The 25,254-nt window shown below is 57.0% G+C and overlaps 2 protein-coding genes across 2 annotated transcripts; one reads left to right on the top strand and one right to left on the bottom strand.

Annotated features, from left to right (window-relative positions):
* Window positions 1-4,765: 4,765 nt before the first annotated feature.
* UBXN11 (UBX domain protein 11) lies at window positions 4,766-21,917 on the top strand (the record flags this gene model as incomplete). The annotated part of the gene is made up of 14 exons (XM_084244250.1): window positions 4,766-4,911; window positions 5,656-5,684; window positions 6,263-6,361; window positions 8,686-8,786; window positions 9,273-9,327; window positions 9,758-9,834; window positions 12,070-12,196; window positions 18,474-18,688; window positions 18,956-19,033; window positions 19,978-20,092; window positions 20,225-20,328; window positions 21,395-21,468; window positions 21,541-21,681; window positions 21,761-21,917. Exons 1-14 carry the CDS (start codon window positions 4,841-4,843, stop codon window positions 21,915-21,917), a joined length of 1,443 nt encoding a protein of 480 aa, XP_084100376.1. The 5' UTR covers window positions 4,766-4,840.
* A 725-nt stretch (window positions 21,918-22,642) lies between these two features.
* Window positions 22,643-24,085, bottom strand: SH3BGRL3 (SH3 domain binding glutamate rich protein like 3). The gene is made up of 3 exons (XM_084241673.1): window positions 23,983-24,085; window positions 23,176-23,343; window positions 22,643-23,059 (listed from the first exon to the last, which is right to left on the bottom strand). Exons 1-3 carry the CDS (start codon window positions 24,028-24,030, stop codon window positions 22,994-22,996), a joined length of 282 nt encoding a protein of 93 aa, XP_084097799.1. The 5' UTR covers window positions 24,031-24,085; the 3' UTR covers window positions 22,643-22,993.
* Between the last annotated feature and the right edge of the window lie 1,169 nt (window positions 24,086-25,254).

Here is a 25,254-nt window from a genome sequence, read left to right as displayed (position 1 = left end):
GAAATGAAACAACCTTGTCTTAAAGCTCTGGTCTGAGGGGAAGTCAGTCCAACCTTAAGGAGATTCCGGTCTGAGGGGCACGACACAGTTCGCCCCCAAAACCCCTGCAGTTAAAGGAGTAAATTTGGCTTTTCCTCAGTCTTCCCGACCACCACACACCCGGGCTCCCCCTCCTACACCACCCTTTCTGAGAGAGGAGGAAACAGCCCAGCTCCAGACTGGTGGGAGATGCAGCAGTCCCCCTTAGTGGCCTTCAGTGGGACATTAATCTGGAGACAGTGTGTTGGATTGGCCTGGAGTGAGACAGCAAGTCTGTTGCCGGCCATTGTGACAGTTCCAAAGTAGGGCGGCGAGAGCCCCGCTTTGGCCAACAGTGGGCATAGACAGTAGGAGCAATGTGTGAGAAACACTGAAGAGTTGAACTTGCAGGATTTGGCACCTGATGGAATTAAGAGGAAAGGAAGGAGAGAAAAAATTTGTGATTGGATGAGGGATCCCAATAAGAAGGGGTGTTGTGAGGAGCTTATTTTGAGGGAAGGTGTTAGGTTTGGTTTGGGAGCTCCCTCCTCTCCCCCGGTGAAAACATTATTGAGATATAATTCACATACTCTATACTTAACCCCTTTAAAATGTACATTTTAATAGTTTCTAGTATGTTCATTGAGTTGTGCATCCTTCACCACAATCAATTTTAGCACGTTTTTATCAGCCAAGAATCACTCTACCCTTTAGCAATATCCCCTAGTCACCCTGCAGCCCGAAAAACCATTAGTCTATTTTCAGTCTGTAGTTTTGCCCATTCTGCATACTTCATACAAATGGAATCATAATAACATGTGCCCTTTTTAAAAAAGATTTATTTATTTATTTATGCATACAAGAACTGGGGTACAGGCCAGAGATGCGGGGGTGAGAGGATTCACCAGAGACAGAGTGGGGAGCAGAACAAGCAGACTGACTGAAATACACTGCTGAGGGGAGCAGTGGGCAAGACAGGAGAGGTCTGCTGTGCCATATGGGTCAGCTCCCTGGCCGGCCGGGGAATTGAACTCATACTACAGTGGCTGTGCACAGCTTCATAGGTTGCGTCTTAACCCCTTGCACCACCAGGGAGGCCCCTACATGTGCCCTTTTGTGACTATGTCTCTTAGCACAGTCTTTTTAAGGTCCACTCATGTTATAGCATGGGTTTCTTTTTTTTTTAACTAAAAAAAAAATTTGTATATTTTTCAACATTCTTCATTTTTTAAAAAAATATTTATTTATTTATTTATACAAGCACTGGGTACAGTCAGAAGCGCGGAAGGGTGAGAGAATTCACCAGAGCCAGAGCGGGGGGCAGAGCAGGCAGAAGGACCGAAGTACACTGCTGAGGGGAGCAGCGGGTGGCAGGAGAGGTCTGCGCGCCATGTGGAACCCTCCTCCGGTGGCCGGGGAGCAGCCGGGGATCGAACCAGCGCTGCAGAGGCTGCGGGCAGCTTTGCAACCCAGCGCTCAACCGCTGCGCCACCGGGGAGGCCCTATTCTTCATTTTTTTACTATTTTTTAAAAAATTATTTATTTATGCATACAAGAGCTGGGGTACAGGTCAGTGGCGTGGGGGGCAGGGTTGGTGAGAGGATTCACCAGAGACAGAGTGGGGAACAGAACAGGTAGATTTACCAAAGTACACTGCTGAGGGGAGCAGCAGGAGACAGGCAAGACAGGCAAGACAGGAGAGGTCTGCTGCTCCATGTGGGTTGCTCCCTGGCTGGCCGGGAATTGAACTCATGCTGTAGTGGCTGCAGATTGCTTCATAGCTTGCGTCTAAACCCTTGCACCACTAGGGAGGCCCCCATTCTTTGTTTTTGTACAATGTGTGCTTTCTCATCTCCGTTAGAGTCCCTGTGAAATTCCTACCACCAATTCACCCGTGTACCATCACCATAGTCCCTTGTGCTCTTCCCACCCCTATATTGATGCTCCTCCCCCCACAATGTCTCTGGTTTATAGTTGCCTTGATTCCTTATTTAGATCCTCTGCATTCCTCCTATAAGTGAAACCATCCAGTATTTTTCTTTATGGCTTATTTCACTGAGCATGATCCCTTCCAGCTCCATCCATTTTGCTGCAAACGGCATGAGTTTATCTTTTTTGATTGCTGAGTAATATTCCACTATGTGTATATACCACATCTTCTTGATCTAGTCATCTATTTTTAGTCATTTGGGTTGTTTCCATAGCTTGCCTATTGTAAATAGTGCTGCAGTAAACACAGGGGTACAGGTGTCTTTTTGAATTAATGTTTTTGTGTCCTTTGGGTAGATACCTAGGAGTGGAATTGCTGGATCAAATGGAAGCTCCATTTTTAGCATTTGAGGAACCTCCACACAGCTTTCATAGTGGTTGGACCAGTTTGTATTCAAGTGTTCCTTTTTGGGGCCTCCCCTGGTAGCACTGTGAAGCTGTCTGCAGCCTCTGCAGCGCTGGTTCGCTCCCAGCCGGCCAGCGAGGGTCCCACATGGCGCGGCAGACCTCTCCTGTCGTGCCCGCTGCTCCCCTCAGTAGTGTATTTCGTCAGTCTGCCTATTCTGTTCCCTACTCTGTCTCTGGTGAATCCTCTCACCCTCCTGCACATCTGGCATGTACCCTGGTTCTTGTGTAAAATAAATAAATAAATCTTAAAAAAAAAAAAAAGAGTTCCTTTTTCTCCACATCCTTGCCAATATTTGTTGTAGCATGGGTTTCATTCCCTTTTTTGCTGAATAATATTCCATCACAAGGGTATACCATATTTGTTTATCCATTCATTGGTTGATGGATATTTGGGTTGCTTTCCTTTTTGACTATTATGAATAATGCTGCCATGAATGTTTACAGTTGTTTTGTGCATGGACGTAGGTTTCCATGTCTCTTGAGTGTATACCTGGGAGTAGAATTTCCAGACCAAGGTAACTGTTTGATTTTTTGAGGAACCGCCAGACTGCTTTCCACAGCAGCTACCCTATTTCACATTCCAAAGAAGGTTCTGGTTTCCCCACATCCTTACCAACCTTTGCTAATTTCTTTTTGACCAGTTTCTTTTGCAGGGTACTTGCAGTGGTGAAACCTTGGGGAGAGAAAAGGGATCCACAGGTCTGTCAGAGTGCGTGCAAGGCAGTTTTAGCCAGTAAAGGAATATGTTCTAAAATTGATTGTGATAATATTTTTACAACTCAGTATACTAAAAAACAGTGAATTATACACTTTAAGAGCATTAAATATGTGAATAATATCTCAATAAAGCTGTTATTTAAAATAATCACAAGAGGCTGACTCTAGGCAGCTCGGGTTTCCTTGCTGCACAGCTTCAGGGCCTGCATGGAGGCCAGGCCACACATTTTCAAGGTGGAAGTGAAGACTTGTTCAGGCCTTGATGGATGTCCTTGGGTTCTAGGATTTGTGGCTGCTAGCCACATCAGTTACTTAATTCACTAGATGGAATAGTGACCTTTAATTGTGTTCCTAAGGTGCTTTGTCTTTCCAGAAGGGAGAGGGAAGGAAGGGAATGCAGTATTTATGGTGCCTTCTATGTGCCAGTAGCAACAACTGCCATAGTAGCCACAATTCACATTCTTTTTTTTTTTTTTTTAAGATTTATTTTATTTATACAAGAACTAGGGGGTACAGATCAGAGGTGCAGGAGGGTGAGAGAATTCACCAGAGACAGAGCCGGGAGCAGAACAGGCAGACGGACTGAAAGCACTGCTGAGGGGAGCAGCGGGAGAGCCAGGAGAGGTCTGCCGTGCCACATGGGTATCTCCCTGGCTGGCCGGGAATCAAACCTGTGCTGCAGAGGCTGTGGACAGCTTCACAGTGCTGCGTTCAACCTGCTGCGCCACTGGGGAGGCCCACAATTCACATTCTTTTTATTTTTTTTTTAATTTATCTTTTTAGTCATTTTTTAAAAAGATTTATTTATTTATGCATACAAGAACTGGGGTACAGGCCAGAGATGTGGGAGGTGGTGAGAGGACTCACCAGAGACAGAGTGGGGAATAGAACAGGCAGACTGACTGAAATACACTGCTGAGGGGAGGAGCGGGCGAGGACCTCAGGAGAGGTCTGCTGAGCCATGTGGGTAGCTCCCTGGCTGGCCGAGGATCAAACTTGTGCTGCAGTGGCTGTGGACGGCTTCATAGGTTGTGTCTTAACACCTTGCACCACCAGGGAAGCCCACAATTCACATTCTTAGGTGCTTCCTTTGAGTGTGGTACTGGGCTGAGTGCTTTGTGTGTGTTATGTCTGAATCCCATGGCAACCCACCTTGGCTGGTACTCTTGCCATCCCTATTTATACCACAGGCTGTGGAGGGAGAACCTGTTCAGAACCTGGGCTCTTGACTGCTAGTGCGTGGACTGTCTTGCTTGGTTCTTGCCTTTGAGTTGCCTTCTCTGACTTGGAGATGTTGGGGGTGGCCCCTGGTTTCTGGTAAGAGGACAGCAACACCAGAATGTTCTGTTGATCAGCTCCTTGATGGACAGAAACCCCAGGCTTCCTGGATAGGCTTGTGCATGGGATTTTAGTTTGGGAATGCCCCAGGTTTATGGCCCACCCCACCCTACCACCTTTCCCAAGCACTGCCAGGCCTGAGGCCTCCAGGGTGGAGCAGAGAGTGAGACACTCAAAGGAGTAGGCAGACCTCAGGTCCAGCTCCAGAAACTTCTGCTGCAGCAGTGGAAGAAGGTGCTGCTCCCTGGGGAGGTAACTAGGGAAGAAGTTTCAGGCCACTCCCTGGTGCTGATGCCTTGAAGTCCCCAACTACTGATTTCTGTTTGACTTCCCAGGGAGTTCCTGACAGCCAGAATCCAGAAGTAGAACTATGAGCTCACCTTTGGCTTCCCTTGGCAAGACCCGGAGAGTGCCTCTGCAGTCAGAGCCTGTGAACCCAGGGTACAGCGCCCACCTCTCAGGCTGAGTCAGAGTTGTAGTGTCCATGCCCCGCCTCCCTCTTGCCCCTCCCTGTGTCTGAGGGCAGGCAGTGAGGAGCTGGATAGCTCCTCTGGCCGCCTTGTCTTTCTTTGTACCTTCTGGGGGACTCTGTATTGTGTCTGAACACATGCTGGGTGGAGCCTCTGGTGAGGCCCGGGGTGGTGGAAGGGCCCCCAGCATGCTCCACTTACGCACTATTCGCCTGGTGATCCCCCAGACACCACGTGTGCCAGCTCCAGGCCAGGCGCGTGCTGGCTCTCAGTAACGGGGAGCCTTCCCTCTGTGTAGCGCTCCTACCTTCTCATAGTATTTCTCACCTCTCTCCTTGGTCTTCTGAATACCACCGTGACTCATTCAAAAGCCCAGGGGATCCAGAGAGGTGACAGGACAGGCCCCGCAGCCATTTCGAGGCAGAGCTGGGACTGGGCTTCGGGGCTGGAGGCCTCTTCAGTTATCTCCCTCCCACGGCTACTTTCAGGCCCCTCCCTGTCCTTCTCCATGAGGGGATTCAGACTCTGCGAAGCCTTAGCTCCCGCAGTGCCAGGAGTGGGATTCAAGGAGCGGATGTGCTCAGGAGCCAGAGACCCAGCCCCCCCTACCCCCCACCTTTAGGCTCCCCTGAGGGCCTGGTGTCCAGAGCCTGCCCCTGATGCCACAGGGGATCCTAACTTGTCCATCTTCCTTCCCTTCCTGCTGGGGTCCCAGGAGACGAAATTTAAAAGTCTATGGAGATGGTAAGTGTGGGCCGCCGCCCCCCCCTCCCCCCTTGTCGACCTCACATCCCGCCTGCCAGGTCTCCTTGCAGTCCCGCAGGTGGAGAGAAAAGCCCGGTGATGCCTGAGAGCCAGAGCAGCCGTCCCACTCCTGAGGCCAGGGCTTCCTTCCGGCAGCTCTCGCACTGGGAGCCCCGCGCCCTTAGTAGCGATGGCATTGCTGACAGTTGGTCCCCCACCCACTGTGAGCTTGGCTGGTGTGCACGAGAGGTCAGCCAGCCCAGCGGGCCAGCCCCCGCCTCCTCCCCTGACAGCTCCCAAGTCCCTCGCATCGCTGTCCTTGCTCCTGCAGCCTCCAGCTTTTGAGTCCCACCCCTCCTGCCCCCACCGTGGTCCTGGCATTGGCCGCTCAGGACCCCTGGGAACCAGGCTGGGACTCCACAAAGAGTTTGGGCTGCACCACTGTCCCCATCCCGTGTTTTCTATCCTCATACTCTCGGGGGGAGAGAGTACAGGTTGTCTCACCATGACCAGGCCCGGGGTCCCAGATTCCCCTGGCCTCGACCCCAGAGCGGTGACCTGGGCGTTCCTGTCTGCAGAAGATGAGGTGAACGTGCTGAATGATGGACATGAGCCAGAAGAAAAGATCACTGTCCCTTCCTGCTATGGCTGCGTAGGTGCCCCTGTGAGTAGGCAAGGTGAGAGCAGAAACCTGAGGGGCTGGGTCCTCTGCAGCAGGCCCCAGAGGAGAAGCACCTGCCCTCACCTGCTGGGCCTGGGATAGCTCCTCCTACTCCTGGCTGGCATGGCCCTGTGCCTGCACCCCAGGCCTGTCCAGGTTGGGCATAAATCCATGTAGGCCCCACTCTTTGCTCAGGAGCTCTGGAGTGGACCTGGCTGGGGTCGCCATCAGGTGTAATGTGAGTGGGTCTAGGAATCAGGGTGAGGGGTGAAGCCTGGGATGAAGCTTGGGTCATAGTCTGAGCTGGGAGTCTGGAGAAATTGGGGGTGCAGTGAGACTTTCCACTGGCTGAGGTATCTTGGGTAAGCAACTTCCTTGTTCGGTCTCCATCTCCTCTGGCACGGGTAGGAATGGGAACCTCTTGCTTAGCAGGTGGAGGAGAAGATTCGATGAGGTAGTCCTCCACCGAATACTCCTTCCTCCTTTTCCGGGTAGAGGAATTGAGGTGGAAAAGGAGACCAGGAGAGCCTGGTCCATCCCACAGCCACTCAGCACAAAGCCAGGCTCTCCTTGCCCTCAGCTGGGGGTGCTTTCAGCAGTTACCACAACCACCTGCAGTTCCGTTTGAAGACCACCGCCTGCTCCCTCTACCGCTCCCTCGCCTTCCGTTCCTCACCCGATCGCAGTATCTGTCCCCACCAAGGGCCCGCTTGCCCTGCCCCTACTCTCTGCACAGCACCATTCTGCACAGTCCCCCATGCTCTCCTCAGAACTCCCACGCGCTTGGCCGCCACAACACTATGCTCCCGATATCGTCTGCCTCCCAGGCTCTTTCTCCTCAGCTCTTTGTTTGCTCCTTTTTATTTTATTTATTTGTTTTATTTTATATAAGCCCTGGGTACAGTCAGAAGCACGGGAGGGTGAGAGAATTCGCCAGAGCCAGAGCGGGGAGCAGAGCAGGCAGAAGGACCGAAGTACACTGCTGAGGGGAGCAGCGGGCGCGGCAGGAGAGGTCTGTGCGCCCTGTGGGACCCTCGCTGGTGGCCGGGGATCGAACCGGCGCTGCAAGTGCTGCAGGCAGCTTCGCAGCCCAGCGCTCAACCGCTGCGCCACCACGGGAGGCCCTGTTTGCTCCTTCTTGCTCCTGCTTCTCAGTGAGGTGTTCCTCCTGCCTGGATTCTCTGCTCTCCACTCTGCCTGTGAGCTCCTCCTCACTCCCTGTGCTGACAGTGCCCAATATTTCCTTTAAGATTAGCTTTCAACTACAAGTCAGTGAAAACCCTTGCTGGAGTAGCATGAACATTAAGGGGGATTCCTTGTCCCATATTCCAAAAAGTCCGAAGGAGGCAGCTCCAGGTTTGTTCAACCAGCCACTCAAAGACATCATCGGAAGTTCGGGTCTCTCCATTTTCTCACCGAGCCACCCTTGGCCTGTCAGCCCTGTGTGGTTGCACGGTGAAGGGCAACATGTAGGGGCAGAAGAGGGCACATCTTCACGTGTCTCTCTCTTCCTTACTTTCATCAAAGTTTAATATGAAACTTTGCATGCAGAAAACTGAACTAGCAGAGTGAATGCCATAAGTCCTTCCTCAACAGTTAGTGACCTTGTGCCACATTTGCTTCCTCTCTCTACACACACACACACACACACACACACACACACACACACGTATAAATATAAATGTTTATTTTGGGGGCAAACCATTTAGAGGTAAATCACAGGTATCAGGACGTCTGAACACTCCAGTGCGCATGTCCTGGGAGCGGCCGTCCAGGGCCACCCACGGATGATAGTCGTGTTGAATGGCTGAGTGACCCTCTAACAGCTCTTCTGCAGCCATGTCTTCCCAGTGTCCAAACTCCTCCAGCGCTCTTGTTCTGGGCCTGCGTTCTCATGGAGCGCAACGCCGTGGGCTTGCTGACCTATGGAGCAGTATCCCTGCCTTTTGAAAACATGACACTGACTCTTTGAGGAGTCCAGGCCACCTGTGTCACAGTGTGACCCCACTTTGAGCCATCTGCTGTTTGCTCGGGGTGGGGTTTGACTGCTCCTGTGTCTGCACAACAGGGCTGAGGTTGGGGGGCTTCCTTCAGTGGATAGTGACCTTTTGGACCCTGCCTGAGGGTGACTGATGTTACACCACTTACTCGTACACCCTGGAAAAGTGATTGGATCTCCCTGTGCCTCAGTTTCCTCAGAGGCACCTGGTGAGCATTGCCTGAATTGATACAGGAAAAGCATTAGAACAGTCCCTGCAGCCACCTGGGGATCCCGCCCCTTCCCTCATGCCCAGACCTCAGCCTCAGCTGTAGGGCTTTTGGCATTTGTCTGCTTGGCAGCCCCTGTTTTACACGACTCGGAGCTGACAACCACCCTGATGAAGAATATGAAGGCTCTGGAGCGGCAGGTGAAGGCCCAGACTGACGAGATACTGACCAAGGTGGGGTCCCAGGTGGGAGAGGGTCAGGATCTAGTCTAGGGGTTTGAGTTAGGGGAGTCTGGACTGGGGAGGCCAGTGAGACTCCCACTGCCATAGCCAGGGTGAATGGGTTCTAGAACCATCTTCCCCACAGAACTGCCCAGATCAGGAGCCAGGAGGCCTGTGGTTGATCTGGGTCCCTTGTGACCTGAGTGGAGAGGCTAGGGGTCGTCTCTATCCTAGCAAGACTCATTGACCTCGGACTGGGCGACACCAGCGGCTGCTGAGTGCTGGGTGCTTCGCACCATCCCCCACTTCAGTGGAAACAGGGTTGTCTGAGGTACAGAAATGGTTGCTGTGCCAAAGGGGGCCAGGGTGGGGGCTTTAAGCTCCCCATTGCCCCCACAGAGGCAAAAAAGTGCATCCTCCTATCCAGAAGGGGCTCCCTTGGGCTCTGGGAACCACCAGGCCTGCCCCAGTCCAGCCCCTCTCATCTTCTTGCTGCAGGATCAGAAGATACACGCCCTGGAGGAGCTGGTGGAGACGCTACAGGAGCACCAGGGTGAGGGCCCTGCATCTCCCGGGTACTAGAGCTCCGGAGCATGGTGCTGAGCCCCCTGTGGGGTCCAGATAGCTGAGCCTAGCGAGGGGGCAGTGACACACTCTTGGGTGCCCTCCTGTGTGGGGCTGAGTGCCCTGAGTGCACATGCTGCGCAGTTCTGGGCACAGGGCATGCCATTGAGGGGCGAGGAAACAGCCCCCTTAGAAGCCTCTCTCCAGCTGGGAGGGGGGTGGGGCAGGAGGCACCTGGTAGGCAGGATGTCCCTTTCAAGGTCAGGGAGAGGCCTAGAAGCTGTTCTCAGGGATTCCTCAAGTTCTCAAGGGGCCACCTCTCCAGCTGACCCTCAGGGCAGAGTGCAGGTCAAGGCCAGAGGTGACCTTGGCAGCCTCCATGCTGGGGCAACTGGACTCCTCCACATCTTTTCCTGAAGGCAAGGCCACGCAGAAGCGGCAGAAGGAGCTGGAGAGCCTGTGTGTGAACCTGCAGCGGCAGGTCGGGGAGATGGAGGTGAGACCAGCGCCCCAGTCTGGCCCTTAGGAGCTGGGTGAGAGGCCGCCTTTTGGGCCCCCTCATCCCACAGCCCACACAGGTCCCGCCCTGGGTTTCCACTACTCACCAGAGTGTAAGGGGCCAGGGAGTATGCCAGGCCCTGCCTGCCTCCTCAGTCTCACCTGGAGCCGCTTTCCCCTCTAGCCACGGTCCTTGTTCTGCTGCTTTGGCCATGTCTGCCTCTTTCGGACCTTGGCTCATCTCATGCTCTTCCCTCTGCCCAAAATGTTTTTTCCACCTTCTGGTGAGTTTTCACTCAGCCTCAAGTCGAGGTGGGGGCTCTTCTTCCTCTGGAGGCCCTCCTGACCTCTGACTAGGGAAGGTTCTGGTCCTGTGCATTCTTGGTGCCTCCTTACTCTTTCTCGATGGAACTGTGAACTCCACGAGGGAGGGAAAGACCACTTTCCTCATGTTCATGGCGACACACCCGGGACTTAGCACAGTGCCTGGCTGTAGGCCGCCCTCTGAACTGGGCATCACGCTCACCTGGTGTCTCCTTCCCTGTCCCCGGTTCATCAGCATTGGCGGAACCCCAGCCAGGGAGGGTCCCGGGTACACAGACTTTCCTAGCCGCCCCACCTCGGCTCCCTCATCGGTCCCACCACAAGCTCTTTTTGGGGTCTAACCTCTCTACCCAGAGTTGGTTTCCAAAGCCCGAACCTACTTTAAGACCACAGGAGCAAACCCCCAAGCCACAGTTGTAGCTGAGGGCCCTTCTCGCCCAGGCCTGTTTCTACCCGGAGCTGTGGGTAGACACAGCTGCTACCTGAGTGGCCTGCTGGGAATGCTGGCGGCCCACAGGGCTTCTCTGAGCCGCTTCTGTAGGGGAGGGCGTCTTGGCACCCAGGTTTACAACATTCACACACTGCTTCCTTAACGTGACAAACTCACACAGTTTCTCCCGTGTGCCGGACCTCCTGCCAGGCCCCGGGATGTAGGCACTGCCCCTACCCTCCTCAGGCCGACAGTTGGGAGGGGATAGAGTCAGACAAGATACTGAGGATGAGGAAATGTTTAAATGGTGCCGCAATAAAGAGGAGCTGGTGTGTAGGCCTCGCTGCAGAGTAGCTGCAGGCTAACGTTGGGCAAGAAAGCCAGAGGGCAAGGAGGATCTAGGCTGAAGAAATACAAGTCCCCACTTCCTGCCAGACAGACTTGCCTGGTACTGGGTGGTTGTGGGGTGCAAGAGGAGCCGAGGGGACCAGGTCGTAGGGGGCTTGCCCTTCATCCAGGGTTAAATTCTGAGAGAATGGGAAACCATAAGAAGGTTCAGTTAGGGGATTACACAAGGAGGCAGAGAGGAGTGGGTCACGGGGGAGGCCTGGGTGGGAGGGGCAGAGGGTTGGGAGCCATGGCAGTTGGGGGAGGGGTCATTCTGAGCTGTCCTTTAGACATCCTGGTGTAGATGGCTGGGGAGCAGGGAGCGGGGGTGGTGACACCTGCCTGTCATACATATTTGGGTTCTGACCATAGCTCTTTGGGACTGGATGAGAACCACGAAGGATGGAGGGTAGCCTGGGGGAGAGAGCCTGTGCCCCTCTTCTGGATGTCGGGTAGGACACAGGGAACCAGTGAAGGAAATTGAAAATGAACAACCTGTGTTGTAAGAGATGAAGACAGATGTGTTATCACTGGATTTGGCAACTGGCAATTTGCTGGGGGCTGCACCTGAGCTGCTTTAGTGAGCTGTGGAGATGGAGGCCAGGTTGGAGAAGGCCGGCGAGGGAGAGGGAGCTGAGGGTGCAGCAACAGGCAGAGGAGAGGGGAGGCCCAGCCCTAGGGAGGCCTGTGTGGGTGACCATGTCCTGTCTCGCAGGGCAGGGTGACCTGTCCCTCCACATGCTTAGGTCAGACCCACACAGTGCCCCGCCCAAGCCCCCCCCCCCCCAAAGGCTGACCTCAGTGAGTTCTTCCCTGGGCCAGGCACTGCGCTAAGGACTTGAACTGTCTTCCGGAGTCCTCCCAGGCATAAGGGTGTGTCCTTTCCATTTTACAAGGAGGAGCCTGAGGGGCAAGGACGTGAAGCAGCTTTCCAAGGTCACAGCCCGGAAGTGGCCATGTCCCCCAGGCCCACCGCTTCTGCCCGGGTGGTTCTGTTGCTGAGGCCCGAGCCTGGGACTGCACTGATGCTACCTTTTTTCTGGAAGAGGCTGAGCTGACCGTGTCCCGACACCTCCCCTCCTCTCCTCACAGAGGTTCCTGGGTGACTATGGCCTGAAGTGGGTGGGCGAGCCGGAGGACCAGGAAGACTCAGAGGACAGGACAGACTCAGAGGATGACGAGAGGGACTGGATGACCACCAAGAAGTTCTGGAAGCCAGGTAGAGTAGGGGTTCTGTCCCCGGCTCCTACGAAGGGAATTGTCCAACAGCAGCCAGAGGCCATGTCATTCATGCCCCTGCTCCAAACACCAGGTGCCCCAAGACATCCCACACTTGACACAGGGGCAGGAAGAAAATGCCGATCACTGACCACCTAACCCGCTGCCACTGGTCTCGTTTCTCCCCTCAGGCTCTGCTCGCTCATCTCTCAAAGGCTTTAGAGACCCAGAGATATAAGAGGCAGCAAGACCCCATAGTTGACAAAATGTCATCCAACCCAAAGCTGTGGCCTTCAGAAGCAGTCCCTGGGAAGCTGCCCCTGAATCCCAGGGCTCACCCCCTCTTCAGACTCCCACACCATTGAAATCTACCTGCTTGTGTGGGGTCTATTTATTTGTGACTTGACTGATAATATCTAGAGGGAGGCACCCCATAGATTTGTGGTCACAGAACGGGCCATTTCTGAAAGCTGGGCCCATTCTCTAAAGAATGGAGGCTGTTGCCTAGAAGGTACTTCTCCAGGCTCTGGAGCTGGTCAAACCTGTGTCCCGCCTCAACACCACCTATTCCCAGTGTGCCTTAGACGTGGACTTCTGTTCTCCGCGTCTCGCATTCTTCATCAGTAAATGGGCATGTATGCCTCCCCTCAGAGTATTAGACACAAGAGCACCGAGCACTGACCTTGCACTTCACCGTCCTGAACAGTGGGAGCTCTTACTGTTTACTAGGGTCAAAGGGCACTGGCAGTCTCTCAGGATTGTGACATGTCTCCATGGGGACTATCAGGAAGATGGTAACTCTTGATTAACTCACTTTTCTGCTGGGTAGCAATTCAGACTCAAAAGCACGAGACTCCTACTATGAGGCTTGCCCTCTGGCCAGGTCCTCGTAAATCTCAGGGCTCAAGCCCTCACTGCTTGCTTGCTTTTTTTTTTAATTTATTTATTTATACAAGCACTGGGTACAGTCAGAAGCGCGGGAGGGTGAGAGAATTCACCAGAGCCAGAGTGGGGAGCAGAGCAGGCAGAAGGACCGAAGTACACTGCTGAGGGGAGCAGCGGGCGGCAGGAGAGGTCTGCGCGCCATGTGGGACCCTCCCCCGGTGGCCGGGGAGCAGCCGGGGATCAAACCAGTGCCGTGGAGGCTGCGGGCAGCTTCGCAACCCAGGGCTCAACCGCTGCGCCACCGGGGAGGCCCGCTCACTGCTTGCTTTCTAAAAACACCATTTAGCATTTGTCCAACACAGGCAGCTTTCAAAGCATTTTCATAAATGGCCTTGGCGTGGACTGGGGGTGTTCCAGCATACAGCTAGGCAAGCTGAGACTGAAGTCTGAAGACTATTGAGGGCAAGACTTAAGCCTGTGCCCAGAGCTGCGATGCTCTGGACTGAGGGTGCCGCTGATAGGGGTGCTGAGAAGGATCAGAGAAGAGAGTTAGGGGGTGGATCTGTGGTCTGGGTGACTGTACCTGAGGAAGTGGATGGGAGGAGTTGGGGATGACCCTGGGGAGCATGGCTGTTGGGGAGGAGGCCATGCTTCCTGGGGCATTTGAGGCCTTGCAAAGCTGGGGAGCTGGGTGGCACTGGGCCATGCTGGGAGGCAGCTGTGTTGCCAGGGCAGAATGCTGCTGTGGGGACAGTGTCCAGGGGATCCCCCCAAGGTGACTGCCAGCTACTCCAAGAATGGCTGGCCCAGGGTCTTGGGCCCCTTCTGTGGAGGGCTGGGCTCAGGCCTGACTGGCCCTACCCACTGGTGGAGGCTTCCTCCTGGTCCCCCGAGGCCTCCCTGTGCTCTGGGGAGAGGGTCAAACCATTGGGCTGACTCCCCAACCAGGCCCTGTGGATTCCTACCCTCCCCTCAAAAAGTGCAACCTCCACCCTGTTCTGTGCTGTTGCCTTGGGAGAAGCGGCTCCGGGGCAGCAGAGTGGAGGGACCTCGTGGGAGGCCCTGGCCACACCCCTCTGCAGCTGCTTTTGCGTTTTGATAGTTCAACATGGAGGGGCCTTGATTTGGCGCTTCTGCCAGAGGAACATGTTTTTAATTTCTAGCAGCCATTCCTCCTAAGCCCCCCTTACCAGGCTTCTCCCCTTGCCTAGTCCCCAGGTCCTAGCCTGTTCCTGGACGCTGGGGTCCACGAAGCCAGCCCCTCGCTGGTGCAGCTGACGGCATTCTCTCAGGAGCTTCCTCTGTGGGGTATCACTATCACTCCCCACAGGCCTGGGGCTTCAGGCCAGCAGATGGGGAGCCAGGGCATCTGCATCCGGCCAACCTGATCCACATGCTCCAAAGCCTGGGACTCTAGCCTTGGGGCAGGGTCAGTAGGGCCCAAAAAGGGACCCAATGGAGGGGATGCGGAGCAGGGGCCTGCTTCGCTTCTCCCTCAGCCCCCCAGTAGGATGAGCATCCAACTGGATGCGGTGCCAGGTGCTTCAGGGTACACAGTCATGAAAGGGAGAGTCCTGCCCTGGTCGCCCACCATCGGCCAGGTGTTGAACCTCAGGGCCCAGTGTTCTAGTCAACTCTGAGCTCCTCTCCTTTCCCTCTTTCTGAACTCCTCACCGAGTTCTTGCCCTCCCTTTAAACACCCCCTCCCCCACTCCCTCTGCTGACCCTGCCCATCCTCCCACCCAGTCCCCAGGCTTTGTTCGGCATCTCTTCCCTCCCCCGCTCAGGAAGCCACTCTGCCTGGTGGGCCGCAGCTACTCCACTTGTTCTGGGCCTTGAGCCCCTGAAACTGGCCTGGCTGAGGCCCCAGGCAGGCTGGTCTCCTGCCCACCCTGCCCCCCACCTCAGGCCTGTGATGTATTCCCCGGGTCCTTTGAAGCTCAACTCATATCCAACCTCTAGCAAATGGGCATGAGTGTCTACTTGTGCCAGGTCAGGTCTGCCCTGTGCGGTGCCTGGCACGTGGGAAGGGGCTTTGTGGCAGAGCGAAATGGAAGGGCTCTGGCCGAGGAGTGGCTGACCTGGCTGCGACCGTACCTGGTGGGGGCCACACACCTCGCCTGAGTCTATGTCCTCATCCGGAACAAGGACAGCGTGAGTGTCTGCCTGACCACGGAAAGCGCTGAAGGCGCAGGGCGTGGGCGGTGTTCTCACGAGCTGGTGGTAAATGGACAGTGACTGGAAGTGCTTGTTACTTAGCCCTTTAGGCCCTGTGTGCCCCCAGGCCTGGGCTTGTTTACATGTCCCATGGTTGGAACTTGATTTGAGTTGGGGAAAGGAGCAGCTCAGTGACAGGGAAGGGAGGATGAGCTCATGGGGGAAGGGGTATGGTGGCGCCAGATCTACATCAGAGCAGGTGAGACCATCCTCTGCCCGGGCTGGGGGGTGGGGTTGGCGCGGTGCTCAGTTTAGGGGCCAAGGAGTGCGGTGTGCATGTAAATCGAGCCTCCAGGGCAGGACCTGGTTTTTAGTTGTGTGGAAACAGTGGTTCCATTTCCTGTTCAGCTGCCTTTGCCTGAGTTGGGGTGGGGGCAGCCAGGCACTTGGGCTCCACTGTGGTATTTCACAGCAGCACGGGGCTAGTCTGCCTGGGCCCATCACTCACGTGGGGCTCGTGGCAGCAGGGTCTGGTGCCACTGTCACCTTTGTCCCCGTCTCTTCTACTCAGGTGTGAGCCTGCAGAGGCTCACACAGCTGGGCAGGGGCACAGCTGTGATTCACAGGGCCTAGCGGACAAACTGGAGGGGGCTGCAGACAAATTGGTGGGTGGCGGGACTGACTGAGTTCATGCTTCTGCAGCACCCAGCCTGCCAAGCCCAAGGCTGGGGCCCTGCTTCTGCTCAGAGTCTCCGTGTGGTGGGGAGATGGCAGCCTGTGGCAGGGCCAGGGGAGCACAGCCGAGAGCTCCGGGAACCCAGGAGGAACAGACTCAGCCCAGATCAGGTAGTGAGCGCGCCCCCGAGGCTCATGAGCAGGAGAGTGGAGTATTCATGATGACAACCCCCACCACCTGCCAGCACTTCCGCTGTGCCTCTCAGAAACCACGTGAAGGGGGGATGATTATTGTCTTCATTTGAGAGAGGAAGTCAAGGCTCAGAGGGGTCAACTCACTGAGGGTCAGCAGCTCACAAGCCGTTGCCCTGGCTCCAGAGCCTGAGGTGGGGGTCGAGTTGAGAGGTTGCAGAGTCCCGGCTCTGAGGGTCTCAGGTGTTGGACCGAGGAGCTCAGACTTGATCTTCCATGCTTCCCACTTGGAATAAAGTCATAGACTCCCCAAGGGTGAGGCCTCACAGAGGCGCTCCTACTCTGTGTTCCTTGGAAATGGACCTGGGTGAGCAGTGTCCAAAGCAGCAACCCTGAGAGGCAGCCTGCCTGGACACTGAGGACTTAGTCACTGGGGCCTGCAGGCTTCATGACCTGGGGCATGTTCCCTTACAAGGCCCAGTTTCCTCAGCTCTACAGTGGGAGACTAATACCCGCATCTGGTGCTTGTAACCTTCAGCTGAGTCAGTTCAGGACTGGACTTTGTGGGGAGAGTAAGGGTTCCTGTTATCTTCCCATTTCGTGGGAAGGAAACTGTGCTTGAAGAGGAAACGAAAATGCCTCACTCACCTCTGACTCCTCCCACCCCCATTGATACCTGCCCGACCACCCTGCTTTCACTTCTGAGTCTAGCCAAAGGTCTTCAGGGGGGGATTTTCTCAGGACTTCCCTTTTCCCTCACTGCCCCTTAGCATCTGTCCCTGGGGCCTCCCCCTGTCCCTTTTGCCCCCCACCCCCTGCCCATGGCTTGCTGAAAAGGCCCAGGAGGCAGCTTGGCCAGCAGCCAGCGTATTTGAGTGGTCCAGGCGCTGCTCGGGGTGGTCTGCTCTGGCCAGATTACCTGAGCTTGCCAGGCTTCACTCTTCCTGCCTGTAAGAATATAGGGATGGGGCCAGGCGTTGAATGACACAAGCATTTCTGTTACTATTTTTAGGTTTACCATGTTCTGAAAGTAGTGGTTATGTCTTGATATTGTTCTGATTCATATCAGGGATGCCCAGGCTGTTCTGCGAGTTTTTCTGGGTTATCTCAGGGACTTGGGCATCAGTAGGGGCGGGGGGCAGGTGTGGCCCCTACAACAGTAGGAACTATAAGGAAGAGGGAAGGCCAGCTGGGGCCTACCGTTTTGGCAGCCACAAGGCAACAGGAAACAGGGCCACCCACATCTGTACTTCCCCAGTACAGCCGCTATACCCCTGTGGGGAGAGGAATTGGGTCCCCCGAGTCCTGACCCACATCCTGCCACAGCCTCACTGTCCTGTCGAAAAACAGCTTCCAAGGCTCAGAAAGTCACTGGGGTTCTGTAGAGCTACTCCCGAGAAGGTGCCTTTCCCAGAGGCCAAGCCCCTGCATGGACAGAGAGCCTGACCCCACTGGCAGCACACCGCAGCCATTTTTGCTGTGACGTCTGCCAGGGCTGTCCCCATTACACTACCAGAAGCTTATGCACAGCTGTATGTGCGTTTTTCAGAAGAGGAGAAAAGACACTGTCAGCTTCTCAAAGCGATCTGTGACCCAGAAATAGTTGTATAATCCAAGGTCCGGCGCTGCTTTATTCTGTCCAGCAGCTGGTATGACATCCTCCTAGCAGCCATCTGGCTCTACTCTGACTTCCTTCCCTGTGCAGATGGGTGGGAAAAACATACTAGAGCCAGCCCCTCTGACCGGAGGCCTGTTTCCTCCTGCAAACTGGAGGTAAGTAACCCCTGCCCCACAGCCTCTGGGTTGGCCTAAGGTCCACTTGTGCAAGTTGAGTCAGTAACTAACAGAAACAGCGCTTGCTCCCAGCTGGCCCTTCCACGGTCATCTTTGTGGACCTGTACAGCCACCTCAGGAGGCAGAGACCATTATCATCCCATTCTAGAATGCTCTGGTGCAAATGATTCAACTGAGGTCGCGCAGGTGGAAGTGGACGAGCTGGAACTTGAACCCAGACAGCCTTGATCCAGAGCCCGAGCTGTGCTTTTCAGCTGCTAAACTAGCGCCTGACACAGACTTGGGGCCAGATCCTCCTGCCTCTTACTCTGTGTCTCTCAGCAAGCCATTGACATTCTCTCACCCTCAGCTGCCTCATTCGAAAAGGGATGATTACAACTTCGACAGCACAGAGTTAGTATGGAGAGAGACCGGGCTCATGGCTATAGCCCCCACCACAAGCCACGCTCTTGGTGGAGGCGCCCTTAGTATCACCTGGTGTTCTTGTCCTTCCTCCAGGTGCTCGCTGCCCCCACAGGGGAGGGGCACATGGCAGCCATGAAGAGAGGCTCATGGGTGTTTATCCCCTTTGCCAGGGGACTCGCTGGTGCCCCCTGAGGTGGACTTTGACAGGCTGCTGGCCAGCCTGAAGGATCTCAGTGAGCTGGTGGTAGAGGGTGACACCCAAGTGATGCCGGTGCCTGGAGGAGCCCGGCTCCGTGTCCTGGAGCCCATCCCACTGAAGCTCTACCAGAATGGCATCGTCATGTTCGATGGGCCCTTCCGGCCCTTCTATGATCCTGCCACACAGGTAAGGGGGGAGAGGAGACAGGCCTGGGTGCGTCACACTCAGGCTATTCTGGTGCCCTCCCCCCCCCCATTAGCTGGAGATGGTGATGTCCTTCACGGCATCCAGGCCATGCAGAACTTCAGAGGCCCCTCAGCCCAGAGCTCTGAGTAGATCCAGAATGTGATCAACTGGTGAACCTGAGGCCCAGAGCCTGCCATCCAGCAGGAAGCAAGGTGGGCAGCACTGCACAGGTCCAGCTGGGCCTCAGCCTTCCTCTCCTCCCTGCAGCGCTGCCTCCGAGACATATTGGATGGCTTCTTCCCCTCAGAGCTCCAGCGCCTATACCCTGATGGGGTTCCCTTTAAGGTAATGGGCTGTTCCTCAAACCACCCATTCCCTAGGCGGGGATAAGCGGCTGCCTCAGCCATCACCCATTCTGAGCAGTGAGCCGCTGCCCTGCCTCAGGAGACCCCCAGTCTGGAGATCCCCAAGAGGGTGAGCCTGAAACTGGGCTGAGAAGGGAGTGGGAGAGTTGCCTTGGCCACGGTTGCCACATTAGTGGCGTAAGGCCTTTGGCTGAGCAGCAGGCAGTGCCCCCTGCTGGCACCCTAAAGTCATAGTCTTCATCCTTGTGGGAACTCTGCCCCTCCTCCCTCGCACTAGGGAGAGCTTGACCACAGGGGCCCCTGAGGCAGGATGCAGAAGTGGCCTAACTTCCCCCAGAGACTCCTGAGGCCATCTGACTGGGGTAGGAGGCAGGCCAGAGGGACTATAGGGCATGACCTGGAGCCGGTCCTTACAGGGGGTGGCGTGTGGGATGGAGGGTGCCGTGATGGGAGGATGAGAGTCCAGGAGGGCTGTGTGCTAGTTTCACAGTGGGGGCATGTGAGGGAGCATGTGGCACCGCAGCCCGTGAGTGTGACTCACAAGCGGCAGTGCTGGAGGCAGTCTCTGTCAAGACAGGCCCGGAGGTGTGCTTTGATGGGCAAGTGAGGTGATGTGTGTGGCGATGGGATCCGTGCGGCGGACTCGGCTGGCTTTGTCGTCTCCCCACACCCTGTCCTGTCGGCTCCTGAGAGGTGCTCTCTGAGGAGGGTGTCAGGACTGGCTCCTGCTGGCGTGAAAAGGGTTGCTCACAGGAAGAGCAGGCCCAGTAGGTGACCGCAGCATTGACTGTGCCCTCCTGGACCTCAGTTTTCTCCTGGAGATGGTGACAGATCATACCTTGGGCCTATTCCTGGGCAAGGGGTGTGAAAAGGATGAAGCCCAGGACTGAAGACCTGGGCCCCAGCCGTCTCCCTTCTTGCCAGGTGAGTGACCTGCGCAACCAGGTCTATACAGAGGATGGGCTGCACCCGTTCCCAGGAGAGGGGCGCACGGTGGGCCGGACGATTCGCAAGCCCTTGGACAGGAAGGAGCACCCAGGTGAGCTCGGCCCTGAGGCTGAGTCAGGTGTGTGTGTGGGGGGAGCGCGGTGTAGGACAGGCTCCAGGGGGCCTCCTCCCCCATCACACACAGTCCTTCCCTGGGCCGAGACTCCCAATGCCCTCCCTGCAGGCTCTGGGATGACTGCTGAGAAGTTTCTGAACAGGCTCCCCAAAATTGTGATCCGGGAAGGCGAGGTGGTTGATATCCGGGGCCCCATCCGTGACACCCTGCAGGTGAGGCCAGCCCTGCTCCCCCAGCCTTGTTGGGGGGCTTTTCCATCAACCCTAGCCCAGCCTATCAGAGCAGTGACTTGTGTGGAGGGCCAGGCTTGAGGGCCTGAGGAGGGCCTGGATGGAGAGGTGAGTCCTTTCTGCTCTCTCAGAAACCGGAGTAGGAGAGGGCCCAGCACTTGGCCAGAGAGTAACCGTGTTGGTGGGAGTGAGGTTGTAAGGGAGGGGGAAGTGAGACGAGGCCAAGGGTGGGAACCTTGAGGTGCAGACCAAACCACCCAGCTCAGCCCCGGATACCCTTCCCTCGCAGAACTCAGCTTCCTCTCCCTTCACTCCCAACCGGCTCCTCCTCCTGGGCTCCTCCTGTGAAAGACACCAAAGCTGTTCCCTAGGACTCTCTCCTTCACCCAGGTGCCAAGTCCTGCTGACCTGCTGATCCCCAGAACGTCTCCCACGTCCATCCCTTCTCTTCATTCCTGCTGCCCACCATCCCGGTCCAGGCTCCCGCTTCTCTCGGGGCGTCAGAGGTGGCCCCTCACTGGCCTCTCACCTCTACTCCTAGCCCAGTCAATCATCCTTCCTTTGTATTCTTTTGAAAATCTAAACTGATTTTCGGTTCTTCCCGTGGGACCCAACGCCGATCCTCTTCCCACCTCCAGCCTCCTCCCTCCAGCCCCACCGGACTCCCAGCCGCAGCCACACGCACCGCAGACACTTCCCAATGGCACGGCCTCCTCTCAGCAGACCGTCTGGAGTACCCCTGGCCCTCTTACCACTTCTAAGGACTCCTGCCATCTTTCAGTCACAGCTTGGGTGTTGTCTCCCCTGGGAAGCCTCCGCTGACCCGTGCTGGGCCGGGCATCCAGTCTCGCCCTCTTCCAGGGCTTGGGCGGAATGATGAGGCTGCCCGCTAGAGCGTCCCTTCCTTTCTTCTCCGGGGGTCCCGGTTATGCAGAACACCCTCTGGCTCGTTGGCCTCATCCATGCCCAGGCAGGGATAAGTCCCTTCTCAGGGTTGGGGCGTGGGTGTGGCTCTGGTAGGGTCCAGGGCTCCATCACTGCCTTCTAGAACTGCTGTCCTCTGCCTGCCCGGATCCAGGAGATTGTGGTGGAAACTCCTGCCTTGGTTGCTGAGCGTGAGAGGTGAGGACACTGCAGAGGTGAGGACCCAGGGTTGGGCCACTGGGGGCACTGACGGCCTGTGGGCCCCTGCAGGAGCCAGAAGTCGCCAGCATTGCCCTCTCCCCGACTCTCCACGCTGCGAATCAAGTCTGAGAATGGAGAGCAAGTCTTCCTGCTGATGATGCGGCCAGAGGACACTGTTGGGGATGTGCGCACCCTGCTTGCACAGGCCAGGTGGGCGTGGGCAGTGGCTGGTGTCCACGGGGGGCTCTGAAACCCAGTCCAGGCCTGATCTGTTCTACCCTGTCCTCAGGGCCGTGGACGCTGCGGCCTTCGAAATCTTCAGCACGTTTCCGCCCACGGTCTATCACGATGATGCCCTGACGCTGCAGGCTGCAGGCCTGGTATCCAATGTGGTGCTGCTGCTGCGTCCACGCAGGAACCAGTTGCCCGCCCCCAGTCCCAAATAAAGCGCCCAACACCCTCTGCTCCGCGAGGCTCTCTTGGCAGCCCAGTGCCTGGGAAGGCCAGGGCCCAGCTGGGCTGGGCAGGGGGCGGCGCTGACCCGCCCCTCGTAACTTGAGCCCCAGCTGGCGGGCCTGGCTGCTAGGTCTTTGTCCTCTGGGTTCCTCCTTCTCCCCAGAAGGGCTAAGCTGACCCAGTGGAGGAAAGGCCGGTCTCAGCTCAATGGCGGCTGGGGCAGCAGAGCCTCAGGTACCAGGGCGTAGCCAGCAGATCGCGGTGCACAGATATGCACAGAACCACAAGCACATGGGGCACTTGATCAACACCGCCCAGCACTGCCCTGAAACTGGCGGCACCCCAGCTGTGCTCGCACCCCCACGACACGCCCACTCAGCCTGCTATACCACAGGCAGCAGCGCACAGAACAGAGCGTGTTACCGACAAGGATGCAAATGGGCAGGCCACTGCAGGGCACGTGTGTGTCCCGGACACCATCACACATGCATGTGAACTGGAGTGACCCATCACACTGTCCCCACATTGTTGGTCCACACAGGTGTGTGCCGGACATTTATCCAAACACACGCACTGTCACACACAGGTGGACACCGGCCAACTCAACCGACCTGCTCACGGGAGCACAGCTTTGGCGCGACCACGTCTACCAGTCTTGTCCAGAGCAGGGGCCCAGGCCACCCAGGCTACACCAAACAGACACGGTGTCAATGGAATGGGACATTTAATTGTCTCTGGGATATTCCCGGGACAGAGACTGCGGGGCCTTTGGCAGAGCCCTGGCTAGTGGAGTCGACAAAGGTGTCCATCAGCCAGCGCCAGGTAGGGTGGCAGCCCCAGGGCCTGGCTGAGGACAGCCAGCATTGGGGCTGTGAAAGTAATTTCTGAGACTAGTAGGTAAGGAATGTTGCTTGTGAATGGAAGAGAGGGGGCTAGGGAAGAAGGAACTGGGAGAAGGGAACTGGTCTGGGGGGAAGATTCCAAGGTTAAGAGGTTAGGAACGTCACAAGGTCCTTCATGGCCGGGCAATGGCTGAGGGGAGTGTGGTCCAGTGAGCTGGCTTGGCTCAGGCCAGTTTCAGGAACTCCTGCAGAGTGTTCTGCTCCACGGCCTCCACGAAGAGCTCATAGTCCTGGGGGAGGGAAGGGGCGAGGTGGTGACCCGGGGGGTGCTGGTGCCCTGTCTCAGGTCTCACTCTGGCAGGCGCCCACCTACCCCCAGCCCCCACCTCTAATCCCCGGTCCATACCCCACAGTACTGGTCCCCGTTGACAATCTGGGGTGGGGTGGCCTTGGGGTTGCCCGCCAAGGCTCGCATCTCATCCCGCAGGGCGTTGTCCTGGGAGATGTCCACTAGCTGGTACTGGATGCGCTTCCCATCCAGGATGCGGGTCACCTCGCTCTGCTGGGACTTGATCTGGGGACAGAGGGTGGGCAGGAGATAACCAGCAAGTGGGAGGATTTTTGGGGGAGCCCTGGGCAGGAAAAAAAGGGGCTGTGGCTGAAGCTTTTGTCCCTGTTTCCCTCCACACCTGGGGGGCCCTGGTCACCAGGAGTTGGAGTGAGGCAGGCCTGCGTGGTCCAGGCTGAGAGGGGCCGTCAACCACGGGGAGGGGAGCCAGACGGGGGCGGGGGGAGGGGGTCCCGGGGAGTGGGATACAGTTGAGGGTGGGGAGAGCCCGGAGCTCGGAGAGGGGACGACATGGCGGGCTTGGGTGGAGGCTGGCAAGGAGCCGCCCCCATCCCGGGTACAGAGTGGAGAGGAAGGGCAAGGTAAGGACGTGCCCAGAGTCAGCGGGTAGTGGGGGTGCAGAGAGTGAGTGTGGGAGTGACCGGGGCGTGGGCGTGGGCAGTTCATGCTGGGGCGGTTGAAGACCCAGGATGTCCAGGGAAGGGGTTCAGGCTGGAGCCACGGAGCCCGGCCCCAGACGCACCCTAGAAACGGTCTCCAGCGCCGAGAGTCCCCGCCCCGGCCCCGGCCCCGGCCCGGGGGCGGCACCCGGCCGCCCGCGCTGTCGCCCCCACCCCCCTGCGCCAGCCCCGGGCGTGCACTCACTTCGCGGGAGCCGGTGACCGACGTGCTGTAGACGCGCAGGCCGCTCATGCTGCGGGCGGGCGGACGGACGGACGGACGGACAGGCGGGCGGGCGGCAGTAGCGGCTGCTGCACGGCCTGGAAACGACGCTGCCGCGCTCGGGAGCGGTTTCCTTCCTGCTCGGCCCGCGAGTCACCGCTCTCGGGACCAATGGGCGGCCCGGCGGGCGCGCGGCCGGGGCGGGGCCTGCGCCACCCCGCCCCGCCCCGCGCGCCGCCGGCCCCTTCCCCTCCCCCTCGGGGGCCCTGGCGCGCCCAAGACCCGCTCGGAGCCGAGCCGACCCTCTAGCAGGGGTGCCGCGCGACCCCGAGGCCCCTCCCTGATCTGGGGCTCGCAGTGTGAGACTTGGGGCAGGGAGCCCCGGGAGGCGAGGCGAAGATTTGGCCAAGGCCGCCGCCTCAGCCTGGCTCGGGCTTGCTGCACCCAGCAACCCACCCCTGAGGCCACGGTGGTGCTCCTCGGCTTGGGGTTTCGAAGGCTTGGGTTGTTTTCAAATCTGAAGTTCCCAAGCTAGGGATCCTCGCCGCCAGGAACCACCTCACCACATCCCCCCACCTCGGGTGACACCCACATCACGGGCCTGGAGGCGCAAGCACAACCCCGACTTGGAGACTTCTCGCAAAGTTCCTCTCAGATAGGCAGGTTTCGCCATGGAAGGGTGGTGGCAGGAGACGGACCACGCCCTGGGGAACCAGATGAAGGCCAAGGTAAGAGGTTGCCAGCTTTGGAAAGGTGGAGGCAGAGAGGTGTGAGGACTCCAGAGCCTGGGCAGCCCTAGTTGAAGTCCACTCCACGCTGCAGATGGCACTCCCGACTGCTCCTACCCCCAGCAGACTTTAGGGGCTCAGAGGGAGCAGAGTCTAGCAACCAGCTCAGAAGTGCTCCCAGGTCCAGGGCTCTGGAAGTAGCCCAAGAAGACAACCCTCGCTCCATGAGCAAACAGTGCCCTGCCTTGCTCTGGGGAAACCAGTTCCTCACTGCAGCCCCCACACAGCAGACCTCCTCTCAGAGGATGACAGAAACTTCCCAGTAACAAACTTGCCCTATGATTTAGTGCGGCTTCACCCACTAGAAACTGGCATAGGTAGAGATCTCATTCACCGTAAAGGACAACAGGGGAATGGAAATGGTAGATAGGACTTGATGCTAGATATGTCAAAGGTCCCTCTGCTGCTGTCAGGAAACTGGCTAACCACCCAAGGCTTTGGCTCCAGTAAGGCAGAATGAGGGGTG

This window comes from Talpa europaea (assembly GCF_964194135.1).
Source record: "Talpa europaea genome assembly, chromosome: 9".
Classification (NCBI taxonomy): domain Eukaryota; kingdom Metazoa; phylum Chordata; class Mammalia; order Eulipotyphla; family Talpidae; genus Talpa; species Talpa europaea.
This window is presented reverse-complemented; position numbering and strand designations above follow the sequence as displayed.